This window comes from Clarias gariepinus, chromosome 25 (assembly GCF_024256425.1).
Source record: "Clarias gariepinus isolate MV-2021 ecotype Netherlands chromosome 25, CGAR_prim_01v2, whole genome shotgun sequence".
In the NCBI taxonomy this organism is placed as follows: Eukaryota; Metazoa; Chordata; class Actinopteri; order Siluriformes; family Clariidae; genus Clarias; species Clarias gariepinus.
Genome location: NC_071124.1, coordinates 7,319,041 through 7,346,877, shown reverse-complemented (window position 1 = coordinate 7,346,877; position 27,837 = coordinate 7,319,041). Strand labels below are relative to the sequence as shown.

The following is a 27,837-nucleotide window of genomic DNA, read 5'->3' as shown; positions in this document are numbered from 1 at the left end:
GTGTGTGTGTGTGTGTGTGTGTGTGTGTGTGTGTGTGTGTGTGGGAGGGGGCACCCAGTGGGTGGATCCACCGGGCTGAATAGCCGGGTTTGTGCTGGAGACCCCTTCAACAAACCAAAGAGTATAAATGTGTGTGTGTGTATGTATAAGAGAGAGACAGAGACAAGGTGTGTATGTGTGTGTGAGCGTGTTCTCGTCATTACACTACCGCTCATGCAGCTGTAGAGAAGCTGAATGAAGTACAATTCAAGACGTTTCCATTCGAGAGAGGAAAAGCAATCAGTGTACCAGAGTGATTTAAAGCACTGGACTGTGTGTGTGTGTGTGTGTGTGTGTGTGTGTGTGTGTGTGTGTGTGTGTGTGTGTGTGTGTGTATGAATGGAAGGATTTGTCTCATTGAAATGAGGAATGTAAATGTGGTGTGCGAGTGTGTGTGGGTGTACAGGAGAGACGGAGAACGCAGGAGGGCGTCTGCTACAGCCGTGATGCCGTTCTTAAAATATACAACTCTGACCTGAGAGAGAGAAAGAGAGAGAGAGAGAGAGAGAGAGAGAGAGAGAGGACAGGAATGTCAAGGAGAGAGAAAGACAGAAGAAGTGAGAGAGAGTGTGGGGGAGAGACAAAGACAGTGAGAACGAGATCCTGCTGTTATACAAGTACAGTACAAAGCTTGTCTTTACTTTGCGCTCTCTCTCTCTCTCTCTCTCTCTCTCTCTTGCATTCTCTCGGCAGAGGTCCAGCTCCAGCCGAGATCTTCATCTGTCTCCTTCACAATGTTTACTGACCTGAGAAAAGAACATGTAACCCTTAATTAATGTGTGTGTGTGTGTGTGTGTGTGTGTGTATGTGTGTGTGTGTGCATGCTGTGAGTATGTGGGTGTACGTGTGAGTGTGTATGTCTGTCACTTTTTTTTCATGCCCTCACACATGCAAAACCAGTCTAATGTGGAATATCTGATTCTTTTCTTTCTTCTATTTCTCGTCTCCTCTCTTGTCCTCTTTCTCGCTACTTATTCGTTGAAAGAGAGAATAAAAAGGAGAGACATTATTAAGCAATCAGGACTGTTATATCCACACTAAAATAATTTTGTGTGTGTGTGTGTGTGTGTGTGTGTGTGTGTGCGCTATCACCACATCACAGGTTGATAAAGTCTTTCTAATATTCTTCCTTCTTTTTTCTTTTCTACTTTGTTTCAAAAGCTTTAAACGAATTTTTAGTAAGAAAAAAACAAAACAAAAAAGGCGCATTTTAATATCCAAGACATTGGAAAACCCTCTGTATACACGAGCGTGTTTGTGTGTACTCTGTGCTAAATTATTAGAAAGCAATATTCCCACGTCTCAAGCTGCTGTTTAAATGATTCGATTGTTTTTATAAAGTTGTTGTAGAGAACAGCTTCGGGATGTCTTGTGTGTTTCTCAGGATCACTGGCTTTATTAGGATTCTGCCACACATAAAAAACAGCACGTGGATTCAGTTAATAAAAAAAAAAATTTTTTCGTCTTTGTGTTATTTAGTTAATAAAGCAAAGTCGGTGGTACAAAGTGGGGATTCTCTCAGTACACAGTGATGACATCACCGCTATCACATTGCACAGAGCAAGCATCAGATTTACATCATTCCCTCTGAGATTAAAAAAATACATAAAGATGGTGAATAATGCAGCAAAAAGGTGAATAAATCACAATCTTAAAATGTAAAAAATGTACAGAATGCTTTTATGATGCTTAACGTCACTGCATAATATCAACAAATAAAAAAAAGGATTTCAGCTTATAATCACAGACTGTTGGAAAAGGGAAAGAGGTGATGCTGCAGGGTTGAGCTTGAGCTTTGCGGTTTTTTTTAATTGTTTAGGGGATGTATGATATTTATTTATGTACAGTACTGTGCAAAAGTCTTGAACCTCAGCAGCGACCTCATCTCCCCTCTCGTCTGTTCCAAACACTAACCATCTGTCTGATAATCTGTCATCATCTGCACCTGTTTCTCACTGGTTCATGCCTTAGGTTAGGGTTTTTTTTTTTTTATATATATATTCGAATGATTCATAGGTTACTGTGTGGATTTACAAACAAAACAATTTCTCTGAAACTGGCCAAGTTTAGGGACTGGACTGAAAATGCCAAGGCAAGGCAAGTTGAATTACAGTACATAAAAAATACATGAATTACTTATCAACCATGAACATGAAACCGATAGCTGTAAATCTGTTCCAGAGTTAAGGAAGAGTTCGGATCTTAGCTAAAAAAAGGACGAGCTTGTAAGAGTGACAGGTGATCAGGCTATAGGGGGTACAGCTCGTTCTAATGAAAGAAATCATATTAGTTATTGCTCAAACTGTGATTTTTCTGTAGGAATAGAAAGATTGAAGTTTAAATACAAAACAGATAATAGATAGATAGATAGATAGATAGATAGATAGATAGATAGATAGATAGATAAGAAGAGAGGGTGGTTTTCGTTGAAGAGAAAGAGAATCAAAGCCCCCAGATTCTAACATCAAAGGCGTCCCGTGGGTTCGAGCCACATTAACATGCTGTAGCCCTGAATGAGAACGAGCGCGAGAGACTGAAGACTTTCAGCGCAGCGCTCTGGGACGGAGGCAATTTTCACAACACATCCGCCAAAAATAGCTTTCACCCAGTGCGAAACAAAATTAATGTTTGTGAGCTTTACATCTGTCCGGGCACGTGAGCTTATCCCAGGTTTAATCCCAGCGCCCAGACCAAAACGTATCCCTGTTCAGGTACAGGTGGATATTTTAGGCGCAGGTGGATTGTGTTCAGGTATTTTATTTGGTTCTTGATGGAGTCTTTATCATGGCCATCCCCATGTGTGTGTGTGTTTGCTCCTGTTTTTTGATTGGTTGATTGATTGATTGATTGATTGATTGGATTGTTTGTTTGTTTGTTTGTTTGCATGAATTAAACCACAACAACGTGTGTGGCCCTTCAGACAGCCATAAATGTCATCGTATATGGAATTATGGAGATCATATAGAGTTCATAGAGTTTGTTGTTATGCTGTTGTCTATATAATATCACTCTAATGCTTATAGAGCTTTCTGAGTTACTCAGCAGTTTTGATGTTGGTGAGTAAGGGCTTTGGTACTTACACACACACACACACACACACACACACAGACTGTTCTTTGGTAGAATGCCAGTACTGTAACAAATCATGTTTATTGCTAAATGAAAATGTTAAATGTATAAAACACATTACACAGGCGAATAGAGGGAGAATAATACTGTGGAGAGAATAATAATATTACCGTGTACAGAATCAGAAGCGTACCGCATGTGAGTCGACCAGGATTTTGACGGAGGCAGGAGAACCGAAGCGTGATCCCTCTCCTTCCAGTTCATTTAAATCTGCACCGGCTGCTGGTGGAGAAACTGAAGGCTTGTGTAACAGGGATTAATGACACTCGCTGCTGTCTGCCTCATGGGTTATATTTCAGGAGCCGAACCTCTAACACGATATAACACACAATAATTCACCAGTGAGTTTTTATACTGCTGTTGAAATAGTTTAATGAGTGATAGGCAAATTTAACATCTTATTTTACAGCAGATAATATTTCACATTTATTATTATTATTGTTATTATTATTGTTACTACTTGTAATGCGTAAGATGTGTGTTCCCCCCCCGTGCTTCCCAGTTTCCTCCCACAGTCAAAGACATGCAGATTAGTGACTTTGCCCATAGTGAGTGTGTGTGTGTGTGTGTGTGTGTGTGTTAAAAAAAATTATTTTAATAAAATAATTTATAATTTTTTTCTTTATTATATTCAGTCACTTTTATACATATACTTGGGTAACAATTTTAATTATTGTTACAGGAGGGTTAACTAGGGTCATGGGTCATCATAGTGACTTTGTTTGGAACAAAATATTAATGAAGGACAATAAAGCGTTATGACTAAAACACTTCTTTTTATTACTTAGGTATAAACAATGCACAACATATTACAGGCTTACCGAATAAATCTGACCTGTGGAAAAAAAATCAGTTGAGACATAATGAGCTCATAGACCAAAGGCACATTATTAACCAGAAATAGAAATCCACATGCAGCTAAAATGCCAGAAGTCCACGGCCTCTTCCTCTGGTACTGTAGATCACAGGGGGCTGGTGTCATTTAAAATTCCATGGTTGGGTAAACTTATAACCTGTAACACTGGTATTGTGATTCAGTGCATTCTGACTTTTGGTTACTTCACGGGCATCATGTCATAGTTACACCACTTCTATACATCCTTTTGTGCCTGATCTACCATTTTACTTTTATACAGGGTGAGCCACAGAAAAGTTTATTTGTATATAATTACATAATCAATATTATTTTATTTTAAATGATTATTATAATATAATACAATTATTATAGCGATAGTATGTCAAAGAGCGTGGCAGCGGTATTGTGGGCGGGCTACTATGCCATGAATAGATTCATTTTCTATAGTCATTTAATGGCAGTGATTTCAAAGTGACAATAAATATATAATTCTTTCGTTTTTCTTTTTACACCAGAATCGAAACATGCCTGTGCGACTGATGCATCTACACCGTATTACTACTTTGCTCGACACGTGTCTTGACTTAAATTATCATCCAACTTAAGACAACGAAATAAACAGGCGTAATCCAGGTCTTGAACCCCAGCAGTGCCGTGTTGTTTCTGTACCCAGAGTGATTAATGAGTGCTCATGAGCAGGGAAGAACAGTAGGCGCTGTCCTCTACGCCGTGTGCCAGTGAGACATATGCGGCGTCACATGGCACTGTCAAGTGCTCTCTGTTCCCCAAGCACACTGGCTCTAAATAATGATGATAAATGTGGTATGGCACGTGTGGGCTTCGTCCTTCTTGATTGATTATGCATGAAAAAATTGGAAATTGCAAGTTTTATGAAAGAAAAAGAAAAATTCTTGTGCCATGTGCTGCTAAGTTGTGTGAGAGAGGGAGAGAGAAGAGGGTTAATCTGGTTAGCTTGGCTTCAGGTTGCTTTAGTGAAGGCCAGATGGCATAAAAGGATTAGACTCCCTCCTGTCTGTACTGGGCTTCAGAAAGAGAAAGGGATTAACGCTCTTGCACACACATGATTTGGGGTGTAATGAAAATTTATTCAATCTAAAATATATATCATTTGACACAAAGCCCTGATGCACACACATTGGAAATTATTTTTGACATTTCATTATAACCACAGCAGTTTCCTACATCATTCTTTATACATTTTACAAGTCAGTTTCTGTTTTCTTTTGCACAATTACTCTTATACAAATCTGCACGATTACGAGGATGAGTCAAAAATGATCCGCATTCTGGCTGTGGAATTTATTTTAATTAACTGAAAAGAAAAATGAAATATTTTTTCCCCCTTGCTTTTCAAAACGTTTTGTCGATCTGTCAACAAGCCTTTGTAATCCCTCGTTAAAAATGTTTTATGCTGAGCTGCGAGCCAGGAATGCACTGCTGTCTTCACTTCTTCACCAGAAGTGAATCTTCGTCCTTGTAGGCCTGCTTTCAGGGGACCAAACAGGTGAAAGTCTGATGGAGCGAGATCAGGACTATAGGGAGGATGCTTTAACAGCTTGCAGAGTGTGGGCAGAAGTGTGCGGATGTGCATGGGCATGCGAGATCACAACGCCCTTCGATAGCAGTCTGCTGCGTTTAATCCGAAGTTTAGGCTTCAGTTTTTCAATAAGCACCTCACTATAACAAACACTGTTTATTGGTGAAACCTTTTTCCCTGATAATGTTCCAATACCGGTCCTTGAGAATCCCAGAAAGCTGATGCATCAATTTTCCAGCTGATCTTTGACTTTTGAACTTTTTCTTTTTCTGCAGACGTTTCCGTTCCATATTCTCAGACTTGTAGCGATAAATCCGTATCTTGTCACCAATAATGATTCTCTTTAATAAACGTTCACTTTTCTTGTGTTTGCAGATATCCTAACTCTTCTATTAATGCTCTTTTATGAGTTGAGTTGTTTCTCCACCAGGTACATGCTCAGACCAACAAAAAAAAAAAAAAACACTTTACTGCACGCTGCTCTTCTTTGGTGCAAATAACAAGTCCATTTTTTCGCTCGACCGCAGTTACAAATGAACTGATGTAACACGATCTCACAAGTGCACAGCAGTGTAAAGACAGATTTTTTTTTTTATCAAATTGTGCAGTCCAAAATTAAAATATAACAGCAGGAACAATTGTTTTGTTGTGACTTAAATAATACAGTTGAATTAATAGCTTAATATTAATCATTAAAAAAAAAAATTGTGCGGTTACTCAAGAACTTTAAAGCTTACTGACTTGAAGGTTCACTGTTGTGCAATACTAATAAAGCATTATTCAATTCAATTCAATTTTATTTATATAGCGCTTTTAACAAAAAGGTTAAAATTGGTAGCTTCACAAAAATGAAAGAAATTCATTAAAAAAAAAATATATATATATATATATATATTGGAAGAAATGTTTGTAAGAAACATGTAAAATACATTGTGGGTAACTTCATGTTAATATAAAAAATAATAATAATAAAAGTACACAGGGCTAACACTGTGACCTTGCTCCTCCAGGGCCCGGGTTCGACTGTCCACAGTGCATGAATGAGTGTGTGTGTGTGTGTGTGTGTGTGTGTGTGTGTGTATGTGTGTGCGTCCTGCGATGGAGTGCAGGCTCCAGGCCCTGTGCAACACTGTGTACAGGATAAAACTCTCTGATGGTGGAAAACTTACTGACAGTAACAAAGCTGAAATTGTACCATTAGACACATTTACATGGACGATAATTGTTCAATTTGATTGAAATCTTAGTAAGAGATTCCAACTTTTTCAACCTGTTTACATGGACACTTATCATTTAATCCAAATGAAATGAAGGATGCAGCGCAGTACCGCTCTGGTTCTAATCCTTTCGCTTTGTGACTGATGTTTACGGTATGGACGTTGTGAACATGTTTGTCATTTCCGTTCGAATCTCAAGAGTCTCAGTCGGGAAACTTTGAGCGCGGGGATGGTGTGGGGGGGGGTATTTAAATTCCGACGCACCCCAGCTCTGGGACGGCCAAATTCTTTTGCTGCACTTTTGTCCCGCAAGTCCTTTTCATTTAGCTCTCTCTCCTCCCACACTTTCTTTCCTTTTATCCTGTCTTCTTATCCCCCCTCTGTGGGACATTTACATCCCTTTTCAGTGGCACAAGGTCACTCCTTTGCCTTTATTTCCCCCCTCATGCCCTGCCCTGTCCTTTATTCTGCCCTCCCTCTACGCCTGTGCTGCTCCGCTATTGGTGCAGAGGGTCAGTGAGAAGTAGATTGGACTCTTTCCTTCCTTCCTTTCGCCTGTCATAGCGGGAGAGAGAGAGAGACGAGCGCTGTAACCCCTCCCCCTCCACTAGCTCTCTCTCTCTCTCTCTCTCTCTCTCTCTTTTCCCAGCACCCCTCCCTTAATCATTCCCTTTCCTTCCCCTCCCAAGCTCAGATCTGATCCCTCCTTCAGATAGAGAGAGTGTGAGAGCGAGAGGTAGCCAGTGTCTCGTATTAAGAGCATTCTCTGCATACCAGCGCCGGCAGATTTACTTTGAACATCTGATAGCGCGTCGCTCTCTCCCTCTCTCCGGTTTCCACCTCCTCTTTTCAGAAGATCGGTTCCACGTTCCCCCTCCTCCGTGATCTCCACTCGTCTCTAGGATGCACTGAGAGAGCAGGATGGTGCACCAGGAAAACTGCGCCTATCAGGTCTGACATGTCATGTTATTATTATTATTATTATTGATAATACAGATTATGACAAAGTTCTGATGGGGATGTAAACAGTCCGTGTCTCAGGTTATAGTGTTAATGGGTAATAATGTTGACGCTTCGAGGGACAGATCATCTGGTGTGGGAGAGATGAGGACGGTCCGCCGTGTGTTTGTGTTAGAGCCGAGTACAGCATATTGGCATGAAGGCTTATGGGATTTTTTTTTTTTTTATTAAAGCCGAGTGCACTGCAGTGAGACTTTCAGTTTTAAATGTGTCAGTCAGTTGTGTAGAGTATTTGTAAGAGTGGGCTTGGTTGCTAAGGAATAAGACTGTGTGGAATGTACAGTAGGACGGTTTTTAGTCATTACCGTGTGGATGTTCTTTCATCATGCAATGATGTACTTGACTGCCGTAAGGGCTGGTGTGTTTGTGCATGAGTGTGTGCGCGCGCGTGGGTAATGAGTGTACTTTTCATGAGTACACAGCACAGATTGGTGCGTGTGGGCGAGGAATTGCGTCTCTGAACAGCACCAGAAGTGTCCCACTTTACTCAACCCAAAAAAAAACAGGTGTTATTTAATCAAGAGTCTCTCTTGCGCGCTCACACACACTCCACCGCTCTATATTTCTCTGTCTGGGGGCGTCAGAACAATTTCTGTATGCATATTTCATATAGACTTTTCATATACATTTTTTTTTAAGTTTAAATAGGTATTCTTTAAGTGTGAAATGTAAATGCATTATGATATTACATACAATTAACATTTTCAGCATAGTGTAAGAAAAAACATGTACAACAGCTCCCGATTATATAGTGAAGAGGAAATCATTTGGGATTCAATCCCATACCTCACACGGTGTGGTCGCTTAATATACAAATGAGGTTGAAAGACAGTCACGATCTCTGCTTGGCTTTACTCATATTAAAGACAGATTCATTTTGTGTGATAATATTTTCAAATGTTACTCGAACTCACATGTAGTTGAGCCTTATTTACCTCACGTGCTATTTTAGTGTTCTTCATCATCTAGTGTAATGAACCTTCTCTAAACAAACTAGTACTGAGCCTCAAACCGCATCATATGTACTATTTTAGTTATATATGTACTATATTGTTACCGAGTATTGATTTTAACCGGTTTTCCACTTAGTGTGTGAATTACAACAACAACAACAACTAAAAAAAAAACGATTATTCCTGTCTTGTGTAAATACTATCGAGTGTACAGTAAGGTCAGAGATTTGGAGCTCGTCAGGGTGATTAACATCGCTGTAAATCACAAAACTTTTACAGATTGATTTTGAATCCTGATAGACAGGGACTTTTGGTCTCTGATGTTTTTGTCATCCAGTGCGTGTTGCTTCTACACCTTTAAGAAGAAACTCGGTTAATGTGTGAATCGATTTTTTTAAGAGTTAGTTCAATCGATTCATGTATTGCCACCCTGATTCCAATCTAATCGATTCTTAAAAATATATATATTTTTACATTTATAACAAAGATTAACCGGTCGATCGGCTAGTGACCAGAATTGGCTGGTTATCCATTTGCTTGGCCGTGATATAAACGAGTGCAAAAGCTTCCGAGTAGTACAACAGAAATACATTTTTTACATTATCAAAAATCGTGCTTGTTAAAAGCTCGCGTGCGTCAGAATCCTCATGTCCCCGCGTGCTCGCGGCCGCTCAACCTGTCGCAATCACTCTCAAGTTGAGTTTACAGAGGCGTTTAAGAAGGTTAAACGTCTCCGTTTCCCTATAATCCTGTAGGTGGCGCACTCTGAACTATTTACACATTGTCATCCCGTGTGCTAGGAGTGAATTATTTGCTATGTTTGTTTAAAAATAATACTTACGGCTGGTGACAGAGATACATGCTGCTCAGTAATGATGTAGCTTTTTTGCTGAATTTAACAGGCTACATTTAGTCAATTATTAAACACAAAAACAAAATCGCGGATAAATGTACAATCAAATCTGAATATTTATTTTAAAAAATGATACTTACAGAATCTTAATTTTTATCGTATTGGGTGCCGGGTATCGTGATAATATCAAAGTATATAAACTACAGAATATTTTAGAGGGCGCCACCTGTAGGTTTATAGTGGAACAGTGATAGTTTGCCACCTTAAATGCAAACAAAAAAATTAGCATTTTATCTAAAATAAATCGATTCTGAACGAATCACAAAACATAACTGAATCGATTTTTACGCATCTCTAATAATAATGTAGATCGCATTACTGCTGCTTCTGCTTGTGTGCAAAATTAGGCCTCGAGTATAAACCAGGCTGCATCACACCGTGGCATTATCACCCCACCCTGGCATGGATTCTTCTCCTTTATTCAGTAACACTATCCTGGCAAATCTGTGCTCTAAACATTCCTTTGGATTTTAGTCACTCATGTCACACATTCATATATTCCCAGCATCACATGTTCATCACAAGTGTTACAGTAGTCCTATATAAAAAATCAGAAATAAAACAAGAGAGTGGTTAAAATTCTACTTTTGGGTAGAAATCTTGGACGGCGCCCGACGCTCCGTCCCACACACCCACATCAGTGATGTTTCATTTATTTCTGGCCTGGTAGCTCACCGTAATCCCTCGACATGTTCACGTGAGCGAGAGTTGCGGGGTTGTGTAATATGATCTTACGCAGTGATTACACAGAGCTCACTATATAGCGGTGACGAGCCGTGGACAGTCGGAACGTGAAAGCAGGATGACTGTGGGACAGGAAGGATTAAACGAGTGTTTAGAGTCAGGACGGGAGAGACAGGATGAAGAGACAGATACAGATGGAGAGATAAAGTGAGAGAAGATTAAAAATCCCCCCAACTCGGAAGGATGAGCGGCTGAGTTCAAAGGTGTGTGTGTGTGTGTGTGTGTATAAAGAGAGAAAGAGAGAGAGAGAGAGAGAGAGAGAGAAATGAAAGGGAAGATAAAAGAGGATACACACACAGACAGAGATTATACCCCTTATTCACTTGGGGTTTTTTATGTTCTTCTACCAGTTTTAGAGCCGTAACATGGAAGCTCATTCTTACCGAGCCTGTAAAGTTTTTAAAAAGTTTAAGCTTGGAGGCGTTTATATACTTCTTGGTCTTTTAAACTCCATTTAAAAACACCTTCATACTGTAATGTAATTTCTATGGACATTTTCACATTACAGCCCCGGGATTGTTTTCGACTAGACCTTTTCAGTCTGGTTCATTTTGATCAGTGAGAACACGTTCGTTCCGCACCCGAGTCCGCTGAAAAGGGACACCTGATTGACCTGAATCTGCTCCAAGAGGAGGTGGTCTCGAGGACGATGCAGCGTACTCGGGCACAGATCGAATCAGAAATGGCCGCCAGTCGCGCATGAGAACGATGAGAAGTAAATCACTGTTTATATTCAAGTTTCCCCTAAAACCTTTGTGTGTGTGAAGCATGCGCCAATCTCATCCTCCGTACCTACAAAGCCGTGGCTGATACAGTAGGATGAGAGCGTTAATGTTGACAGATTTTTCCATAATATCAATAATATTAGGCATAGCGTGAAGGTTAATGTCCTTGTTATGGTCTTTATGGTGTGTTTAATATCGGCTCACAAACCAAGAGCTTCATGCTGGATCGGTGAGTGTAAACGCGCAAGTGTACCCGAGAACTGTGTGCAAAAACAATGTGAGCGCTGGCCAGTGGGGGAGTGTGGAGGGGGGCGCAATCCTTCCCGGGCATGGTACACACGTGAGAACGCCCTAACCAGGCATAGATGGGAGTGAATTTTTGTATTCAGTCAGTACGCAGAAGGCGGGATTTCTTAACCTCACAAACAGAGTTTTGCAATTTTTTGTAAAAGTTTTTATAATTCCACTAATAATCATCAATAATTGCACATCACTTAATTTTACAGAAATGTGGTTTAGACTGATACTGAGATTTAATAAGTAACAAAAAAGTGTTTGTGCTAAACTGTGCCAAAAACAAACAACAACACAATTTAAGTCCCGCCTTCATGCTCTAGGTTTCTAATCAATCATAGAAAAGACTGAATTCTTTTAACCAATCATAAGGCTGGATTTCTTAACCTTACACAAAGACTTGCTAGCAGTTTTGCCGTTTTTGTTTGTTTATTTTTTTGTTTTGTTTTAATGATTTCATTTACAAACAAAACAAAGAGATCTACTGTACTCTCACCAATTTTATATATCTGCCATTGCACATGACACTTTGCCACTTTAAAACATTTCAAAATTTTTATATATATTCCCTCCTATATTTCTATATTTTGTAATATTTTTATTATGCCCTTATTTGTACAGTTTGTTTATTTTACTAGTTACATTTATTTTCTTTTGTATTTCATTTCCTTTTCTTAATATTTTTTCCTTATATATAGTTTTTATTTCCTTTTTAAGGTCACCGGCGGTCGTACAAGCATTACACTGCATATTGTACTGTGTATGACTGTGTATGTGACAAATACAATTTGATTTGAATTTCTTTTCCTAACAGGAAAAAAAAGTGCATTTTTAACCCATCTAACATAGTGATTACCTGCAAGACGACACAGCACGTGTGTGGCTGATGTTCAGTAATATATGTTACATCTGGCCGAAATTCTTTTTACCACTCGGGTTGGTTTCCACTCCATTCGTTTGTTTCGATAATAATTTCACAACCTCCCTCACAGTTTCCTTTTCTTTGTGAGGGTCATAAATAATTACGATTGTCCGAGTCGTTGTCATAGCAACAGAGGAGTTCAAACCCCCCCCGCCTTCAAGCCCGTAATTTATACACAGAAAAAAAAACGAAGAAGTTTTAAAAAGTTGCAAGTTTTTTAATTTCCTGTTTTTACATTAGAAAGATGATTCTTTATAACGAAAAAAACACCAAAACCTTACTGTAAATGACGAAGCGATACAGTTCAAGAAAATCAAATTGCATAACGAGTGTTATTGTCAACAAACTCAAGCGATCCTTTTTCTGTTTGTTTGAGCAGAAATAATCATTTTTCAGATGATCCATTTAGACTAATTCTACAGTACTTATTGTATGAAGAAACACACCCTGCCGTAATACGGGTTATATTTGCTGTTGTCACATTGAGATGAAGGTCCGGCCCAGAATACCAGTAGTATGCTGGTTTTATTGGGCGTGGGTTGAGCCAGACAGTGATGGAGAGAATTTTCACAGAGGGATAAGAGAGAAATAGAGAGAGCGAGAGAGAGCGCGAGAGAGAGAGATGTCTTGTGCTCTCTTGGGGCCGCGTGATTAGACCCGTATCCAGGCAACCAGCAGCACGCAGACACTGTTTGTGGTCGACTGGTGCAGGCCTGCTCCTGCCGCCACACACACACACACACACACACAAAATTTCTCGCTTCACTGAGGAGGGGCCGGTAACAGGGGACTCATCCTGAAAACATTCTGCTGCTGTCAGACACTCATCTTTTATAATAGCCTTCTCTCCCTCTCTCTCCCTCTCTCTCTCTCCCCCTCTCTCCCTCTCTCTCTCTCTCTCTCTCCCTCCTTCCGTCCCTCCGAGTCGCACAGAAATGCAAAATAATAATTATCCTCTTGGCCTAAATTATTTACCCGAGTGCAGTGTTGGATAATCTCCTACTGTGTCTCCAGCTGTGTGTGTGTTTATGTGTGCGAATATGTGCGCGAGTGTGCGTGTGTGTGTGTGTGTGTGTGTGCGAGCAGATCCGGAGGACCATATTTCTGCTGTCACGTCCCCGGCATCAGCAACAACCTCTGGCTGCGAGGAAGCGAGTGAGAGTGTGAGAGTGTGAGGGAGGGAGCAAAATTAAAGGAGACCAAAGAGCACTTTGATCGATTCCCACAATCATGCTTGTTCTAGCACAAGGGTGTGGTGTGTGTGTGTGTGTGTGTGTGTGTGTGTGAAAGAAAGAAAGAAAAGACACAATATACATATACATCATAATAATCATCATCATCGAGTCACAGTTTCTCAAGCTTGCTTACTGATATGTAAATTCTGGTCACACACACACACACACACACACACACACAGGCGATGATTTATGTCTTCTGTCTAGTTTAAAGATTTGTCGCTCCTGTGAGGGCACGGTAACCCTCTACAAGTCGCACCATGTGTGTGTGTGTGTGTGTGTGTGTGTGTGTGTTGTGGCTGATATCCCACCGGGCGCACGCTGCCCAATTAGTTTGAAATGAAAAAAAAAAAAAAAACAGATCACAGTTTTCATCAATGTTGCCATGGCAGCTGGAACCGTCTCTCTTTAGTTCGAAACATAAAAACACATAAATGGATAAAAGTGATTTGTGTGTGTATCTGTTTGTGTGTGTGTGTGTTTCATCTCGTCGCCATGACGACAGAAATATTAAACCCGGTGTTTCGGCTGTACGCGAGATGCAGCATTGTGTGTGAAATTATATAAAATGGAAACGATTTCCTGTCGTCCTTTCAGGGTGTGTATAGCTGGAGCGGTAGTGTGTGTGTGGGTGTGTGTGTGTGTGTGTGTGTGGGTGTGTGTGTACTGTACCTGCCGGAATGCACAAGCGTGTGTAATACTTTATAAATATAATGAGGAATATATCATCATCCCTCAGACTGACATTCACCTTCGCCGATGTGTGTGTGTGTGTGTGTGTGTGTGTGTGTGTGTTATTCCGGTAACGATCGGTCCTTGATCACACACTGACTCATAAAGGTTGCAGTATGAAGTCAGCCTGAATTATGGAGGTAGGGGGGGGGAGGCAAGTGGACCGTCTCTCTCTCTCTCTCTCGCCATGTGGTCTCGCCAAGTGTGTGTGTGTGTGTGTGTGTGTGTGTGTGTGTGTGTGTGTGTGTGTGTGTCTGGGAATAGTCATAGTGATTTCACATTAAATGGCATCCATAATATATAAACATGTAAATGAGATTAATATGCGGTGTGTGTGCAAGGCCAGATGTGCGATATGCAAATGAGCCCTTTAACCAATCCCTAGTGTGTGTGTGTGTGTGTGTGTGTGTGTGTTTCGAGTGCTCAGCCTCACACGCTCCATGAGTTCCCGTGGGTGATTTAAATGATAATGAATGACGTCATGGACGTTAACCAATAACTCACGTCTCTCTGGATGAAATAACGACATGCGTGTTTAAGAAGCAACCAGACCGGAGTCAACCCACACACACACACACACACCTTGCCTCTCACATTTATAAACAGAAAAAACACACACACACACATCGAAGCTGGTTTAGCAAGCATATGTGTGTGTTTGATGTGAGTTACGTCCTTGCACACTTCAAAAAGATCTCATGCTGTTTCATGTTGCGAGACTGAATCACTAATTCCGTACATGAAAGAAACACATTGCGCGGCTGTGTAAGTAGGGGGGGGTGTTTATTTTTTTCGGCATTTTTAATCCATATTTATTTGTGTATTTCTAAATATTAGGAGTGTGAGAATTTGTCAGTATATAGTATGACACAGCTGCATATCCTCCAGACTGCATGACGATGTCATTTGAGGATCGCAGAAGTCAAAAACATCAACAGACAGACAGACAGACAGACGGACGGACAGACAGTCAGACAGACAGACAGACAGACGAACAGACAGACGGACTAGCACCCAGTAAAAAAAATGACCCGAAGATCACAAGGAAGACTCTTCAATGAGGTCAAGAAACAACCCTGAGTGACGGCCAAGGATTTGAAGTCATTATTTGACCAGCCTAACATCTGTAAAACATTGATAAAGTATATTGCGTTCATGGCAGGACACCATGAATGAAGCTGCTGCTTACTAAAAGGGACATTGCTGCACGCCTGAAGTTTGTGAAAGAGCACATTGACACTCCACAGCGATATTGGAAAATGTTTCTGCATTGTGCATTAACGTAACTAAGATTGAACTATTTAAAAAGAACAGGCAGCACAACATCTGGCATAAAAGCGGCACATCATCACAACCATTAAGTATGTATGGTGAACGAAATATCATGATTTGGGCCTGCTTTGCTGTATCACGGCCTGGCAAGTTCACCCAAAACACCAGAGCAAGTCCACAACAGAATATGGCTGGCTTCAGCAGAATAAAATCCACCTTCTAGAGTGGCCAAGTCAGAGCCCAAACCTCAATCCAATGCGAGGTGCGATGGAATGACGTCCAAATAGAGTCGTACTGATAAGACGTCCAAAGAATATGGCACGGCTACAGCAGTTCTGCCTGGAAGAATGGGCTAAAATTCCTCCTGAATGATGTGTAGGTCTGATCCACAGCTACAGGAAGTGCCTGGTTGAGGTTATTGCGGTCAAGGCGGCGTCGACCAGTTATTTATTCCAAGGGTTTACTTACTTTTTCCACTACCATTTTAAATGTTGAACGAGTGGGTTTAATACAGACATGAAAGATAAAAAAAAAACTGTGTTATTATTTTAGGCACATTATATTTGTCAATAAACTTGACTGTATAAAGATCAGATCACATTTTATGACTAATTAATGTAGAAAATCATGAAATTCCAAAAGGTTCACATACTTTTTCTTGCCACTGTAAATAGATACATACATACATAGTAGTGATGGGAAGTTTAAATCATTTTAGTGACTCGGTTCTTTGAATCTCGTTCATCAAAATGAACTAATCTTTTTTGAGTCATTTTGTTCTTTTGATCATAAATAAAATAAAATGTTACATTTTCAATAAACAAACCCCTGACACGTCTACATACACAAATTCTGCCTATAGTTCCAGTAATGAAAATATTACAGTGCAGTTAAGGACATATTATAATAAACAGAATGAGCGGCTCACCTCTTATATCTTCTAGTCTGAGTCGTTCATTCTTTTGAATCTATTTCACTGCATAGCGTCTATGTGAGTCACGTGACAAAAGAACGAACGACTCAGACTAGAAGATTCATTAAGAAAGAATTGCTCAATTCTGTTTCCTGGCCATAACCTACGGGGGTTTTGCGGTGATTCGCGCATGCACGCCCAGTAGAAAATGAACGAATCACTCCCAGAGACTACTTATTCATTTGAGTCACGTTAAAGATTTGTTCAAAAAGAACGAATCGTTCATGACCAACTCGTCACTAATACATACATACTAAAGGAAATTCCAGGACTTAACATGTCTAAGTTATAGAAAGCTGCATCACATCATAAGCGATGCTGTGATCGGAGTTATTTGTCTTAAGTTTGCGGAAAAAGCGAGAGAAAAAGGAATTGCTTTTCCATTGATTCATTTCTGAGATGTACCTGAGCTTCAACATACACCGAGACCTGGCAACCCGCCGCACAACCCAAAAGCTTGGCTACAGCACCGAGATTACTTAGCCATGTAGAGTCCTGACCTACAGTAACCTTTGTTTTATTACAAGTGGTTCACACACTAAACACTCTGACGTTATTATACGCCATCGTTCTTCTGTTCTCACGTTAAATATTTCACGCAATTATAAGTCTAAACCTAAAGAACGTATTTTGCTATAGTTTGTATTTGTTCAAGTCAGATCTGAATCTTTTGTACTGTTACACCCTTAATCGAGACACACACACACACACACACATATGACCTTCAGTTCTCCTCTTTTGTTCTGTCAGACCTACGGATGACATGACGGTCTGTGTGGCTGTCAGTATAAGACCCTCCCCCTCAAGGTCAGGTCAGTGTGTGTGTGTGTGTGTGTGTGTCCAATCATGCACAGACAGGTTCTTTGAACTCTTTGTTAGGTCGCACTACACTAGTCATGCAGGTGTGTGTGTTTCTGACTATGCTGTTGTTTAACGTCTGCTTTTTTGAGAGGCATTTTGAATCTGCAACAAACGCAGGATTTATTTGTAACCATCACTAGAACAGACTTCCTAAACAACCTGACTGTTGTTTTTTTTTTTCCTTTTGGATCTGAGGAGTGTTCAAGTCAAACCGGGACTTTTATTGTGCAGAATAATAGGACAGAGTTGTGAGAATAAAAACTACCTTTATTTCTCTATATAATCCACTGCTACACTTATGCAGTTGTCCTGGTGTATTTTTACCAGAGCTTGGACATCATCAACGTAGAATGTTTCCAGGACTGTACGGGGATGTGGCAATAACTCCCAGCCAAGTTCATGTAACGTGCAAGTGGTACTTGTCCACGATTGTGTGTACAGTTCCCATGTCTCTTCTGCGATCTGGCAACAAGTTATCCGTTGATTTTCAGGATCAGATGTCCCCCCCCCCCCCCCCCCCCGCTAAATGGTTTTTGCTGTTTTTTTGTCCTGATTTTATCTTTAATTTAGTCATGTCCAGTTCCTCCGCGTCACTAGGGGGCTCCCACATTAGGGCAATACTACTGTACTAGTCAGAAGATTATCACACGGGTTCATCCATTTTTTTGAACTGCTCGCTCACACACCGTTAGGGGCGGCGTAACACACTCGGAGGACAGCGCTATCCGCTCCTTCCGCTTGCGTGAGCTCACAGACGCCCCTGGTTGGCTGTGGAGCTGTGATTAATGTGGGAGCACCAAGTACCTCTCACTCCCCCCCCCCCCTTAGAGAGCTCAGCCAATCAGCTCTCTCTAGACCTCCGGCTGCGAGAGGTTACGGCATCGAACTCACGATGTCCGGATGTTAGGGTGAGCATTTTACCACTGCGCCACTCGGAGGCCCCACTTCTGCTGAATGTTAACAGAAACAACTGCACTGGGCTCGTGGGATCGCCAGTCATGGACATTCTGTAAAATCTGAATACACAGTACATCATCGTACTTTGCTTGAAGTCTTCTGGGGGAAAAAAGGGCAGGTTTATGCTTTCATTTGCAATAATTTTTTTTTTTTTTAGTAACCTCAGAGAGAGCTGATGGCGTCTGTGAGCTTACGCAAGCGGAAGGAGCGGATAGCGCTGTCCTCCAAGTGTGTTACGCCGCCCCTAACGGTGTGTGAGCGTCTTTACTGGTTCGTGTTTACTGATCGATTTTCCACGTTCTAGAATCAATAACAGATTTTTTTTTAAACTATGAAATAACATTTATGGCATTAAGTAATTTACTAACAACAATAACAGCCAACTGTAATTTTAAGACACGGAGGTCAGCTGTTCTGGAACGCTTCTTGCAAGAACAGCATTGTCGAGTGCATTTTCAAAAACCCATCAATCACCATGATGAAACTGTCTCTAATGAAGGCAAGACCAAACCTTAGCTCTGCTGCAGAGGAGACGTTCATTTAGAGAAGAGCAGAAGCAGCAGGTGCATCTCGATATCAACTGTTCAAAGGAGATTATTGAATATTTTGTTTTACAATGTAGAAAGAAATAAAAAAAAAAAAACAGTAAAGATCAATAGCTAGATAAAATATTTGATGTAAGATGACAGATTTTGAGATGCCATTTTTAAAACATTCACCCACACACACACACACTCAGCATGCACATGTTAACACTACAGCGGGTATCACAGGCTCACTAGTGACACAATATATTAGTGTTCTTCACTCCGGTCCTGACACTAGGCTGCTCTTGCTGATGACAAGATGACAATAGAACTATTTTCATTCAGCACACACACCGTCATACAGAAATGCATGCACACACACACACACACACACACACTCAGGTTGTTTTAAAAAGAGCCATTGACTAAGCACTGAGAGGGACAGATTATAGAGCCGTAGAGAGATGCCTATATAAGGAGAACACAAGGCAGGAAAGTTTAGACCGGGAGAGTGAGACAAATTGTCAGAAACACAGAGAGAGAGAGAGAGAGAGAGAGAGAGAGGGGTGGAGAGGTTGTTTGCCTGTGTGTGAGTTTTTCCGTTTTCACACCCTAACGTGAGGACAGCTGCCCCTCACAGCTTGTTTGGAAATAAGCACCTCCGTCTCTCTCTGTCTCGGTCTCTGTCCCTGTCCCTCGCTCTGTGTGTGTGTGTGTGTGTGTGTGTGTGTGTGTGGTGTACAGGAGCACAGGACGTCATGGAGCTCCTTGGGGTAGTCCTCAGTGTGAGCTTACAACAGGTCTAGGATTCATGGGGCTACACTGGTATTGAACATTGCACAGGTGTAAAGGAGAGAGAGAGAGAGAGAGAGAGAGAGAGAGATTGACAACATGGATTATCTGGGAATTGATGATGTCACCTGCAAAGCTTCAGATCTCTATATTATGGATGGATACAAAGAGGTAAAGAAAAAGTAGAATTCTGTATTCTGAGTGTGTGTGTGTGTGTGTGTGTGTGTGTGTGTGTGTGTGATGTCATCGTCATCACTTTACTCTCACAAAGCAATGAAGTGAAATGGATCTGACTATGAGTAAAGACCCAGCATGATGTGTCACGTGGCACACTTCAATAAAAACAACGTGTTTTACTGTATTTTGTACACGTGTATTTTGTGTAGCGTACTCCTCAAGTCGAAGTGCTGCGTCAGGTTAGTTTTTTTTTTTTTTTTTTAGGTTGTTTGTTTTACAGTTTTGACATTTAAGTAGGAAAGTTTAGCTGCTTCGGTTTTAAACAGCAGGGTTTGGATCACAGCCGGCTCGGGTTAATCACGCTCAGCCGTGAGTCTTTCCCGACTTACTATGAGTAAACGTTTCCTCTCACTCGCAGCTGGAAAACATATTGTATTGTTTAGTGGTGTGTGTGTGTGAGTTTGGGTTTGGGGGTGTGTACTGTATGTGCTGTGCGCACATATGAGACCTTAGTGCTGTTATTATTATTATTATAGTAGTTTTTTGTATATTTACATGAGAATAGCAATCTGGAGTGTGTGTGTACAGTGTGTGTGTGTGTGTGTGTGTGTACAGCTGACTTCATTGTATTCATTGTGACACAGGAAGGCAGAATGAATAACAATATAAATATAAAGAGACTCCACAACACACACACACACACACACACATACACACTCATGCAGAGTAAATACACACAAGAGCTGAGTTGCTTTTTAAAGATCTTCATGCACTAGTCAAGTCCAGACCTGCCCAACACACACACACACACACACCAACAACATACGTTTTTCCCATCACTTCCACTAAGGTCAAAGGTTACAGCTTTATCAGGAAAGCTATAAAAGGTGAAGGAGGTAAAAGGCACCAAGAGTAGGGGTGTGTACGGACACATACTCCAACCCCCAGTTACATCTTTTTCTCTTTGTTTGGTCTATGAAGTTGTCTCTTAAAACTCGATAGTTGCTCAAACACTTGTCCAACATAGTAACAGTTGCCGAGGGACGAGTGAAAGAGCTCGAGCGAGAACGCTCGGCTTAAAGATCAGAACGTTTCAGCAACAACTGCATGCAGTGTGTGAGTTCAGTGTGTGGAAAACCTGATACTGATTTAGGTGTGTAATGATGATCTGAGTGTATCAAGCCTGGCCTGTGTAGTGTTACAATACACACACACACACACACACACACTGCAAGAGATAGTTTATACACTATATTCACTTTCCTTGGAGCCTTAATGAACACATCAATTAAACACAGATACAGTAAAGCCCCAAAATATATACGCTTACCATCAAAGCAGTTATTAAACGTTTTTGTCATTTGGTCACGTTTGATTTATTACACGTCCAGGAAGTGCTACTGACTGAAAGCTGTGTGTTCCGCACAACGTCGTTCACTAACCCGTCATGTCACGTACATCATGACTGAAGCCTCATGTCATGCTGATGCCTTACCTTTATGTAACAGAGACAAATAGGTCAATAATAATAGGGGGAAAATCGTTTCAATTACACATCGCCATTCTTCAATTGTGTGGAAATTGATGTATTGTCACACTGAGTTTAAAATAATTTCAAACAAATACATTTTTAATTAAAATATGTTTGCATTTAAGGTGGCAATATGTTGCAGTTCCTCTATAATCCTACAGGGGGTGCACTCTAAACTATTCACACACTGGCAGGCAGCTCAACATCCTGGACAAAATATTTGCTGTTTGTTTAGAATTATAACAAAATAAAAAAAATAAAATAAAAAAATTAATATTGCAGGATGTTTAAAAAATCGTGATACTTAATTGAATTGCAATACAAATTTAATCGCCACATGGGTAATCGTGATAATATTGTATCGGGACGTCCCTGGTGATTCCCATCTCTTATATGTAACGACTGATGAGTTCTTCCTCACAGTCGACTTACAGCAAACTAATCAACGAAAGACTATCTGTGGATCTTTGCTGTCTAAAGATAGCCGAGTGTCGAGGATGCGAACTTCAGATGCTTTTGGACAGCGTGGGCTTCCTCTGTGCTGTCCTGCCATGGAAACTATATCAGTTCACCAGCTCCATTGAATCCTTCACGTGTTCAGCTTGGAAATATTGTTTTTGTCAGTATTTGTGATGTTGCTGAAAATCAGATCACATTTCATGACCAATTTACGCAAAAATACAGAAACGCTTCACTTACCTTTCCTCACCACTCTCGGCGATTAGTATCTTTCCGGATCGTGTTTGTTATTCGTATCGATTTCTTACATCCATGTTCAAGTCATCATGCTGGATAATATGAGTTAGCTAATGTTCAGTACCAGTTAAAAGTTTGGACACAATTTGGATGATTTTTTTTTTTTTTTTACATTCTCGATCAATACTGGAGATTTCAAAAGCATAAAATAACACATATTGCATAAGATAATTAAGTAACAGTCAGTTGTTATTTTAAGACAAAAAGGTTGGCTGTTCTGGAACAGTTGCTGTAGGAACAGTCTTGTTGAGTGCATTTATAAAAGCCATCAAACCCCATGATGAAACTGGCTCTCATGAAGACCATCCCAGGAAAGCGAGACCAAAACTGACCTTCATTTAGAGTCACCAGCCTCAGAAACCACCAATTAACAAACCGTACCGCGGATTAGAGCCGTCATGAAGGATTTACAGATCATAAGTAGCAGATATACATCTCAATATGAACTGTGGAGAAAATAAGTGTATATTTTTGATGCCTTTAGTATTTGTTTTACGGTCTGGAAAGAAATAAAAATCAGGAAAGCCCATGGAGTTAGAAGGTGTGTCCAAACTTTTGACTGGTAGTGTACAGTATTTGTAGTCATACGCTGATTTCACTAACATCATCCACTTCAATCTAAGCCCCTCTTAAGGTATATACAGTGCTGTACACTGGTTTGCATCGTCAGTGTGATCATGCTGGCTATTACATGAGAGATCAGTTAGCATTACGTAATGTCTAATTTATTATAAGGAATTATAGGAAAGGAAAAGTTTTAAAGTGGATGGATTTGTCTTTCTGGTACTTTCATAATTTAAGTAAATTCTACTGTACTTGGTCAAGTGTACAGAAGTGCATTCAGTAAAAGAGTAAAGACAGGACACGATACCTAAGCGGATGACTGAGACGAACAGGAGCGTCCAGAAAGAGAGAGAATGAACAGGCGGGGAGATCTCCGATGGCAGCGGTAGAAACACACAGTTCAACCTCATACTCACACACACATACACTCCACACTCAAAGGCCTTTATTGTCCTCAGCGAGTCAGCCTTTCTCTGAAAAAAACCAACAAAAAAAAATGAATGTGACAAAAAAAAAAAAAAGGAAGACAAGAGAGAACCATGCAGGGGGACGGACGACGACGCAGGGTTGTCTGGCGTTTAGCAAAAGCCACTTAAATCAAATGGACCTTTTCGCAGTCTGGCCGTGTCGGGGATTAGACCGAGAGGTTCGAGAGGCCCTGAACACACACATACGTACACAGATTATACCCCCATGCTCTCGGAACGAATCTGTTCTCTGAGCTTTAAAGTGGATTCAATTAAATCTGTAAACATTTAGATGATTTGCTTTGGAAAGAATTCCTCCGTGTGCAGGGTTAGCATCAGGGTATATCCGCGAATTCAAAGTCTTAACATAACTGAAGAACGTGGATCGTCCCTGGGAATTGTAGGCCTCGACAGTTTGATGTTTTTATTTTTGAATGAAAACTAAAAAAAAATTGTGACATTTAAATATCATATTTCTGTAAGTCTGAGCCTCATTGTGTGTGAAATGTAGCTTTTGAATTGAAAAAGTCAAGATATCAAAATACAGTACACAATGAGAGAGAATAAGCACAAGCAGTGTACATGAGGACACACACATACTGTATAACGGTGTTAATGGGCCAAAGGAAGGACAGTTGTTAGAAGCGTTTTATTGCGTGGCAGCTGGGTCACTGACACTTCTACATTTGTTGTTTGCACACACACACACAAACACACACACAGCATGACAAAACCATTACAGCCCTCAGCATAAAAACATCACACTGGTGAGCCAAATGACACCATCAGGTGTTTGTGTGTGTGTTGGTGGGAGTGTGTGTGTGTGTAACTACACTTCTGAATTGTCTCATAGTTCTTGATTTAAGTTTAATCTATGATTTGTTTATGAACATTATAATAGCTCTGATGTAACTTTTTTTTTAAGTTTAATCTTGTGCAGGTTTTAAAAGCAAACTCTCACTGCAGCCAAACACTGCACCCTGCTGGAGAACCAATGCAACTGCATGCTGCTTTTACCATTCCTGTTTTTTTTTTTTTTTTTTTGTGTAGCTGCTGTGTATGCACATGTTTTGTGTGGTCTGATGAAAACACGTGAAGTGTGTTTGCGTGTGATGCGTATAAGAGTTGCACTCTTTTGCTCATGTAAGCCATTCCTCGAAAGATTTTCCACAAATCCCACAATGCACTGATGTTATTTAATTAATTCATGAGATGAAACTGCTTTGAGCACAAACATGAGTTTAAAAGAGATACTAAATGTAAAAGTATAAAGCGTGGCAGCATCAGTGAGATGATATGAAGAGAAATCAGAGAGCAAAAACAATGATAATGTGGAATTGAATTAGACATTTTAGTGCTGAAGTGCAGGGTGTCTTGTGGGCCTTTCCATCATTTTTGTTAGTGCGCTAATTGAAATTCTCAACAGTTATTGCTGGGCGACTGTGGACGACTATTATGTTACTTGCCTTACGTAAAACATGTAATAGTACATAAACATGTGAAAGATTCTGTAATATATGGCCTGGCTACTCTTTACCTATGAAATGGTACTTCTGAGTACAACCTACAGTACGGCCCTAATACAATCCATCCTAAACTTAAAGATTTGCTATGAATTGTCAGGACAAGTGTAATGATTTCTTAACCGTTACTAGTAGCTATGTTTACATGGACAATATTTCTTCAATCGAATTTATATTACTCTGATTGGAGATTCCAACTTATCAGTTCTTAACTTTTTTGACATATTTTTCCCCAAATTTGCGGTTAGGTCTGGCTTTCTGGCTTCTATTGTATCTGTCAGAGTGAGTACTGATTAGTAGTTAAGTTTTTAGTTCAGAGTTGGATTTAACCATTTTATTGGATTTGCCCCGCCCTCTGTACGTATGAAAGGGGTTTTATGAACACTAGAGAAGTGACAGCTCGAGGCTATCCACATCAAGGAGTTCTGCTAATTTTGCAATACACAATGCATTATAAAGAGGCATAAAGACTTCTATAAAGTCTACGAAGACTTTAGAGATTCTTTTTAAAAATGTAGTCAGAATTGTTTTTTGAGTGGCTAGGATTTCTCCTGCACCACAAGTCTAATGAAGCTTTCTGCCGCACAGCGGATGGGACTTTTACCAGTCACAAGTGACTTTACAGAAATCCAGATATAGATTTAGATCCGCAATATGCAAGCCAGATATGACAGTGTTTAAGGTAAAACACCGTGAAATGACACGAGGAGGAAACCTTTTGAGGAACTGTTGTAAATTGTATCAGTGTAGACATGAGAAGGAGGATCCACAGGCGTGTACTTTCCAAGATTTTCCAAGAACGGTTTGGTGTTTTCTTTCAGTTTGGTATTTTCTCAGCTTCAGATTTCGTACATTTAGTAAACAATCCAGTTCCAAGATTTAAATCACAGTCAAGAGCAGATTCCTTTCTATCTATCTATCTATCTATCTATCTATCTATCTATCTATCTATCTATCTATCTATCTATCTATCCATATATCTATCCATATATCTATCTGTCTGTCTGTCTATCCATATATCTATCTGTCTGTCTGTCTGTCTATCTGTCTGTCTATCAATGAATCATCCAGATCAAATGGAAACTCGATGCTATCAGATTTTTATTATTGATAAGCCTTGATTCATTTAAACAGCGGTATTTCTCAGACGGATGATATGATGGGTAGAGCCAACAGCGAGGATCAGCTTTTGTACATTAACTTGTGATAAAACCCGAGGCCTTCTGTTTCTCACCTCCTCTCTCTTTCTCTCGCTGAATCACTTTACACACAGAGATAATCATTTCCGGTGCTGCTTTCTGCATTGATACACTGTACCCGTAATTAAATTAGCTCCTACGGCTCTGTGTGTGTGTGTGTGTCTGTGTGTGTGCGTTTATTCTGGTAAGTCATGTATTTGCGGTAAGATTGGAAATGCAGACGAACAATTCTGACAAGCACTTTATATTCTTTTTAATTTAACATGAAAGGTTTTTTTCCCCCCACGACCAAACCCAGATGTTTTGCTTAAATCATGTTAAGATGCGATCTAGGTTATGTACCCAGTCCGACTGCGCCCTCTGCTGCTCGTTGGGTGTCATTAATTCGTTTTGTACCAGTCATATATATAAACTTGAGTTTCTTTTAATAGTAATTTGAGTTTTCATAAAAAGAATCCAAACAGGACAATGGGTAAACATTCGTTGCACTTTTTTTTTTTTTTTTTCAGGCCCAAAAAAATGAGCGTGAGTCCATCAGACAGAAGCTGGCACTGGGGAGTTTCTTCGACGATGGACCTGGAATCTATACCAGCTGCAGCAAAAGTGGCAAACCCAGCCTGTCCTCACGGTGAGTGTGTACAGTATGTGCCTGAGAGCACTGAGGATTTTTTCTAAATTGGTTTTATAAATTACGTTCCACGGAGGTGAAATGACTGTCACTGATTTCACTGTTACGAATCCGCCGCAATATTCTTCTAATGAGTCAAACGAGTGAAGGTCACTTTCTAGTGTCGCTTCTTTTGATTTTACCATCAAATCACAAGGCGAAATTTCCTGTAAGTCACATAGTAGATGTGAAGTGTGTTTTGGGGACTTCAGCTGCAGGAAGGTTAAATGATGCACACTTATCGGGGTTTTTGTGGCTTTCTCCTCAAGAACTTTTAAATCATCTCGCATTCCAAACTTTACCTCACAGTAGCATCACATGAGGCAGAGCAACGCAGGGAAGAGACCTCAAGCAAACTTCCAGTTATTCCACTATGTACATCTGAAACTTTGTGTTAATCTGTGTGTGCGTGTGTGTGTGTGTGTGAGGCAGCACTGGAAAACAGGAAGTACTTTCAGAGTCAAGCGTTCACTCTCGAAGAACGATGAAGGGGAGGACTTCCCCAACTATGTGCAGATCCCGGCATAGACGTGCTTCCCAAAAGAGAAGAAGCTTGCAATGTCTCACACACTCACACACACACACACTCACACACATCGGTTGGGTTGTCTAAGTGTGTGGAGGGACAATGTACACTTCCTTGAAAGGATTCTGGACAAGTCATATGAGATGTAGGTCATCCACACACACACACACACACACACACACACCTTCATATTCCTGTCGGTCATCATCAACATAGAAAAACACATTAGCACAGATGATCTGTACACATAAGGTTTCCACCCTCCTCGTCATTCTATGCCTTTAAAATTTCAGACAAATTGTCTTTAAGATACAAACAGCATGAACTTTTACTGGCCTTTTTTCATTCATACAGATTTTGCAGCTTTAATAGCACAGTTATGTTAGTTATAATGACATTATACATTTTAATTGGCTAAAATTGAACTGTGTTTAATTGACAGAATAGTAAACAATTTTCTCTTTTCACTAATTAAAGGGACAAATTATGCAAAATTCACTGGAGCGACTTAGACCGGTCTCCAGTACGACTGCAACGGACACGTTTTTATACAGACAAATAATCTATCGATTACTGAAATGAATAAATAATTATTTGGATCCTGAATCTCATAACGTTTTAGTCATTTAAGTGATAAATAACAATAAAGACAATGAAGATGAATACGTCATTTAAAAAGATGTCTTTTAACTAATTTTCCTGCTGAAA

At 40.2% G+C, this 27,837-nt stretch overlaps 1 protein-coding gene across 5 annotated transcripts in view; it reads left to right on the top strand.

The window, feature by feature from the left end:
- The window catches only part of schip1 (schwannomin interacting protein 1), a 372,471-nt gene that overhangs the window by 329,192 nt on the left and 15,442 nt on the right, over nt 1-27,837 (top strand). For 3 of the 5 annotated variants that reach the window (XM_053486598.1, XM_053486599.1, XM_053486601.1), the window contains one exon: nt 26,446-26,564. In XM_053486598.1, the coding sequence (XP_053342573.1) occupies nt 26,446-26,564 (119 nt within the window). Of the gene's footprint in view, nt 1-7,452; nt 7,751-19,521; nt 19,891-26,445; nt 26,565-27,837 lie in introns of those variants that run through there. The other 2 variants (XM_053486602.1, XM_053486600.1) reach the window with 2 other exon arrangements.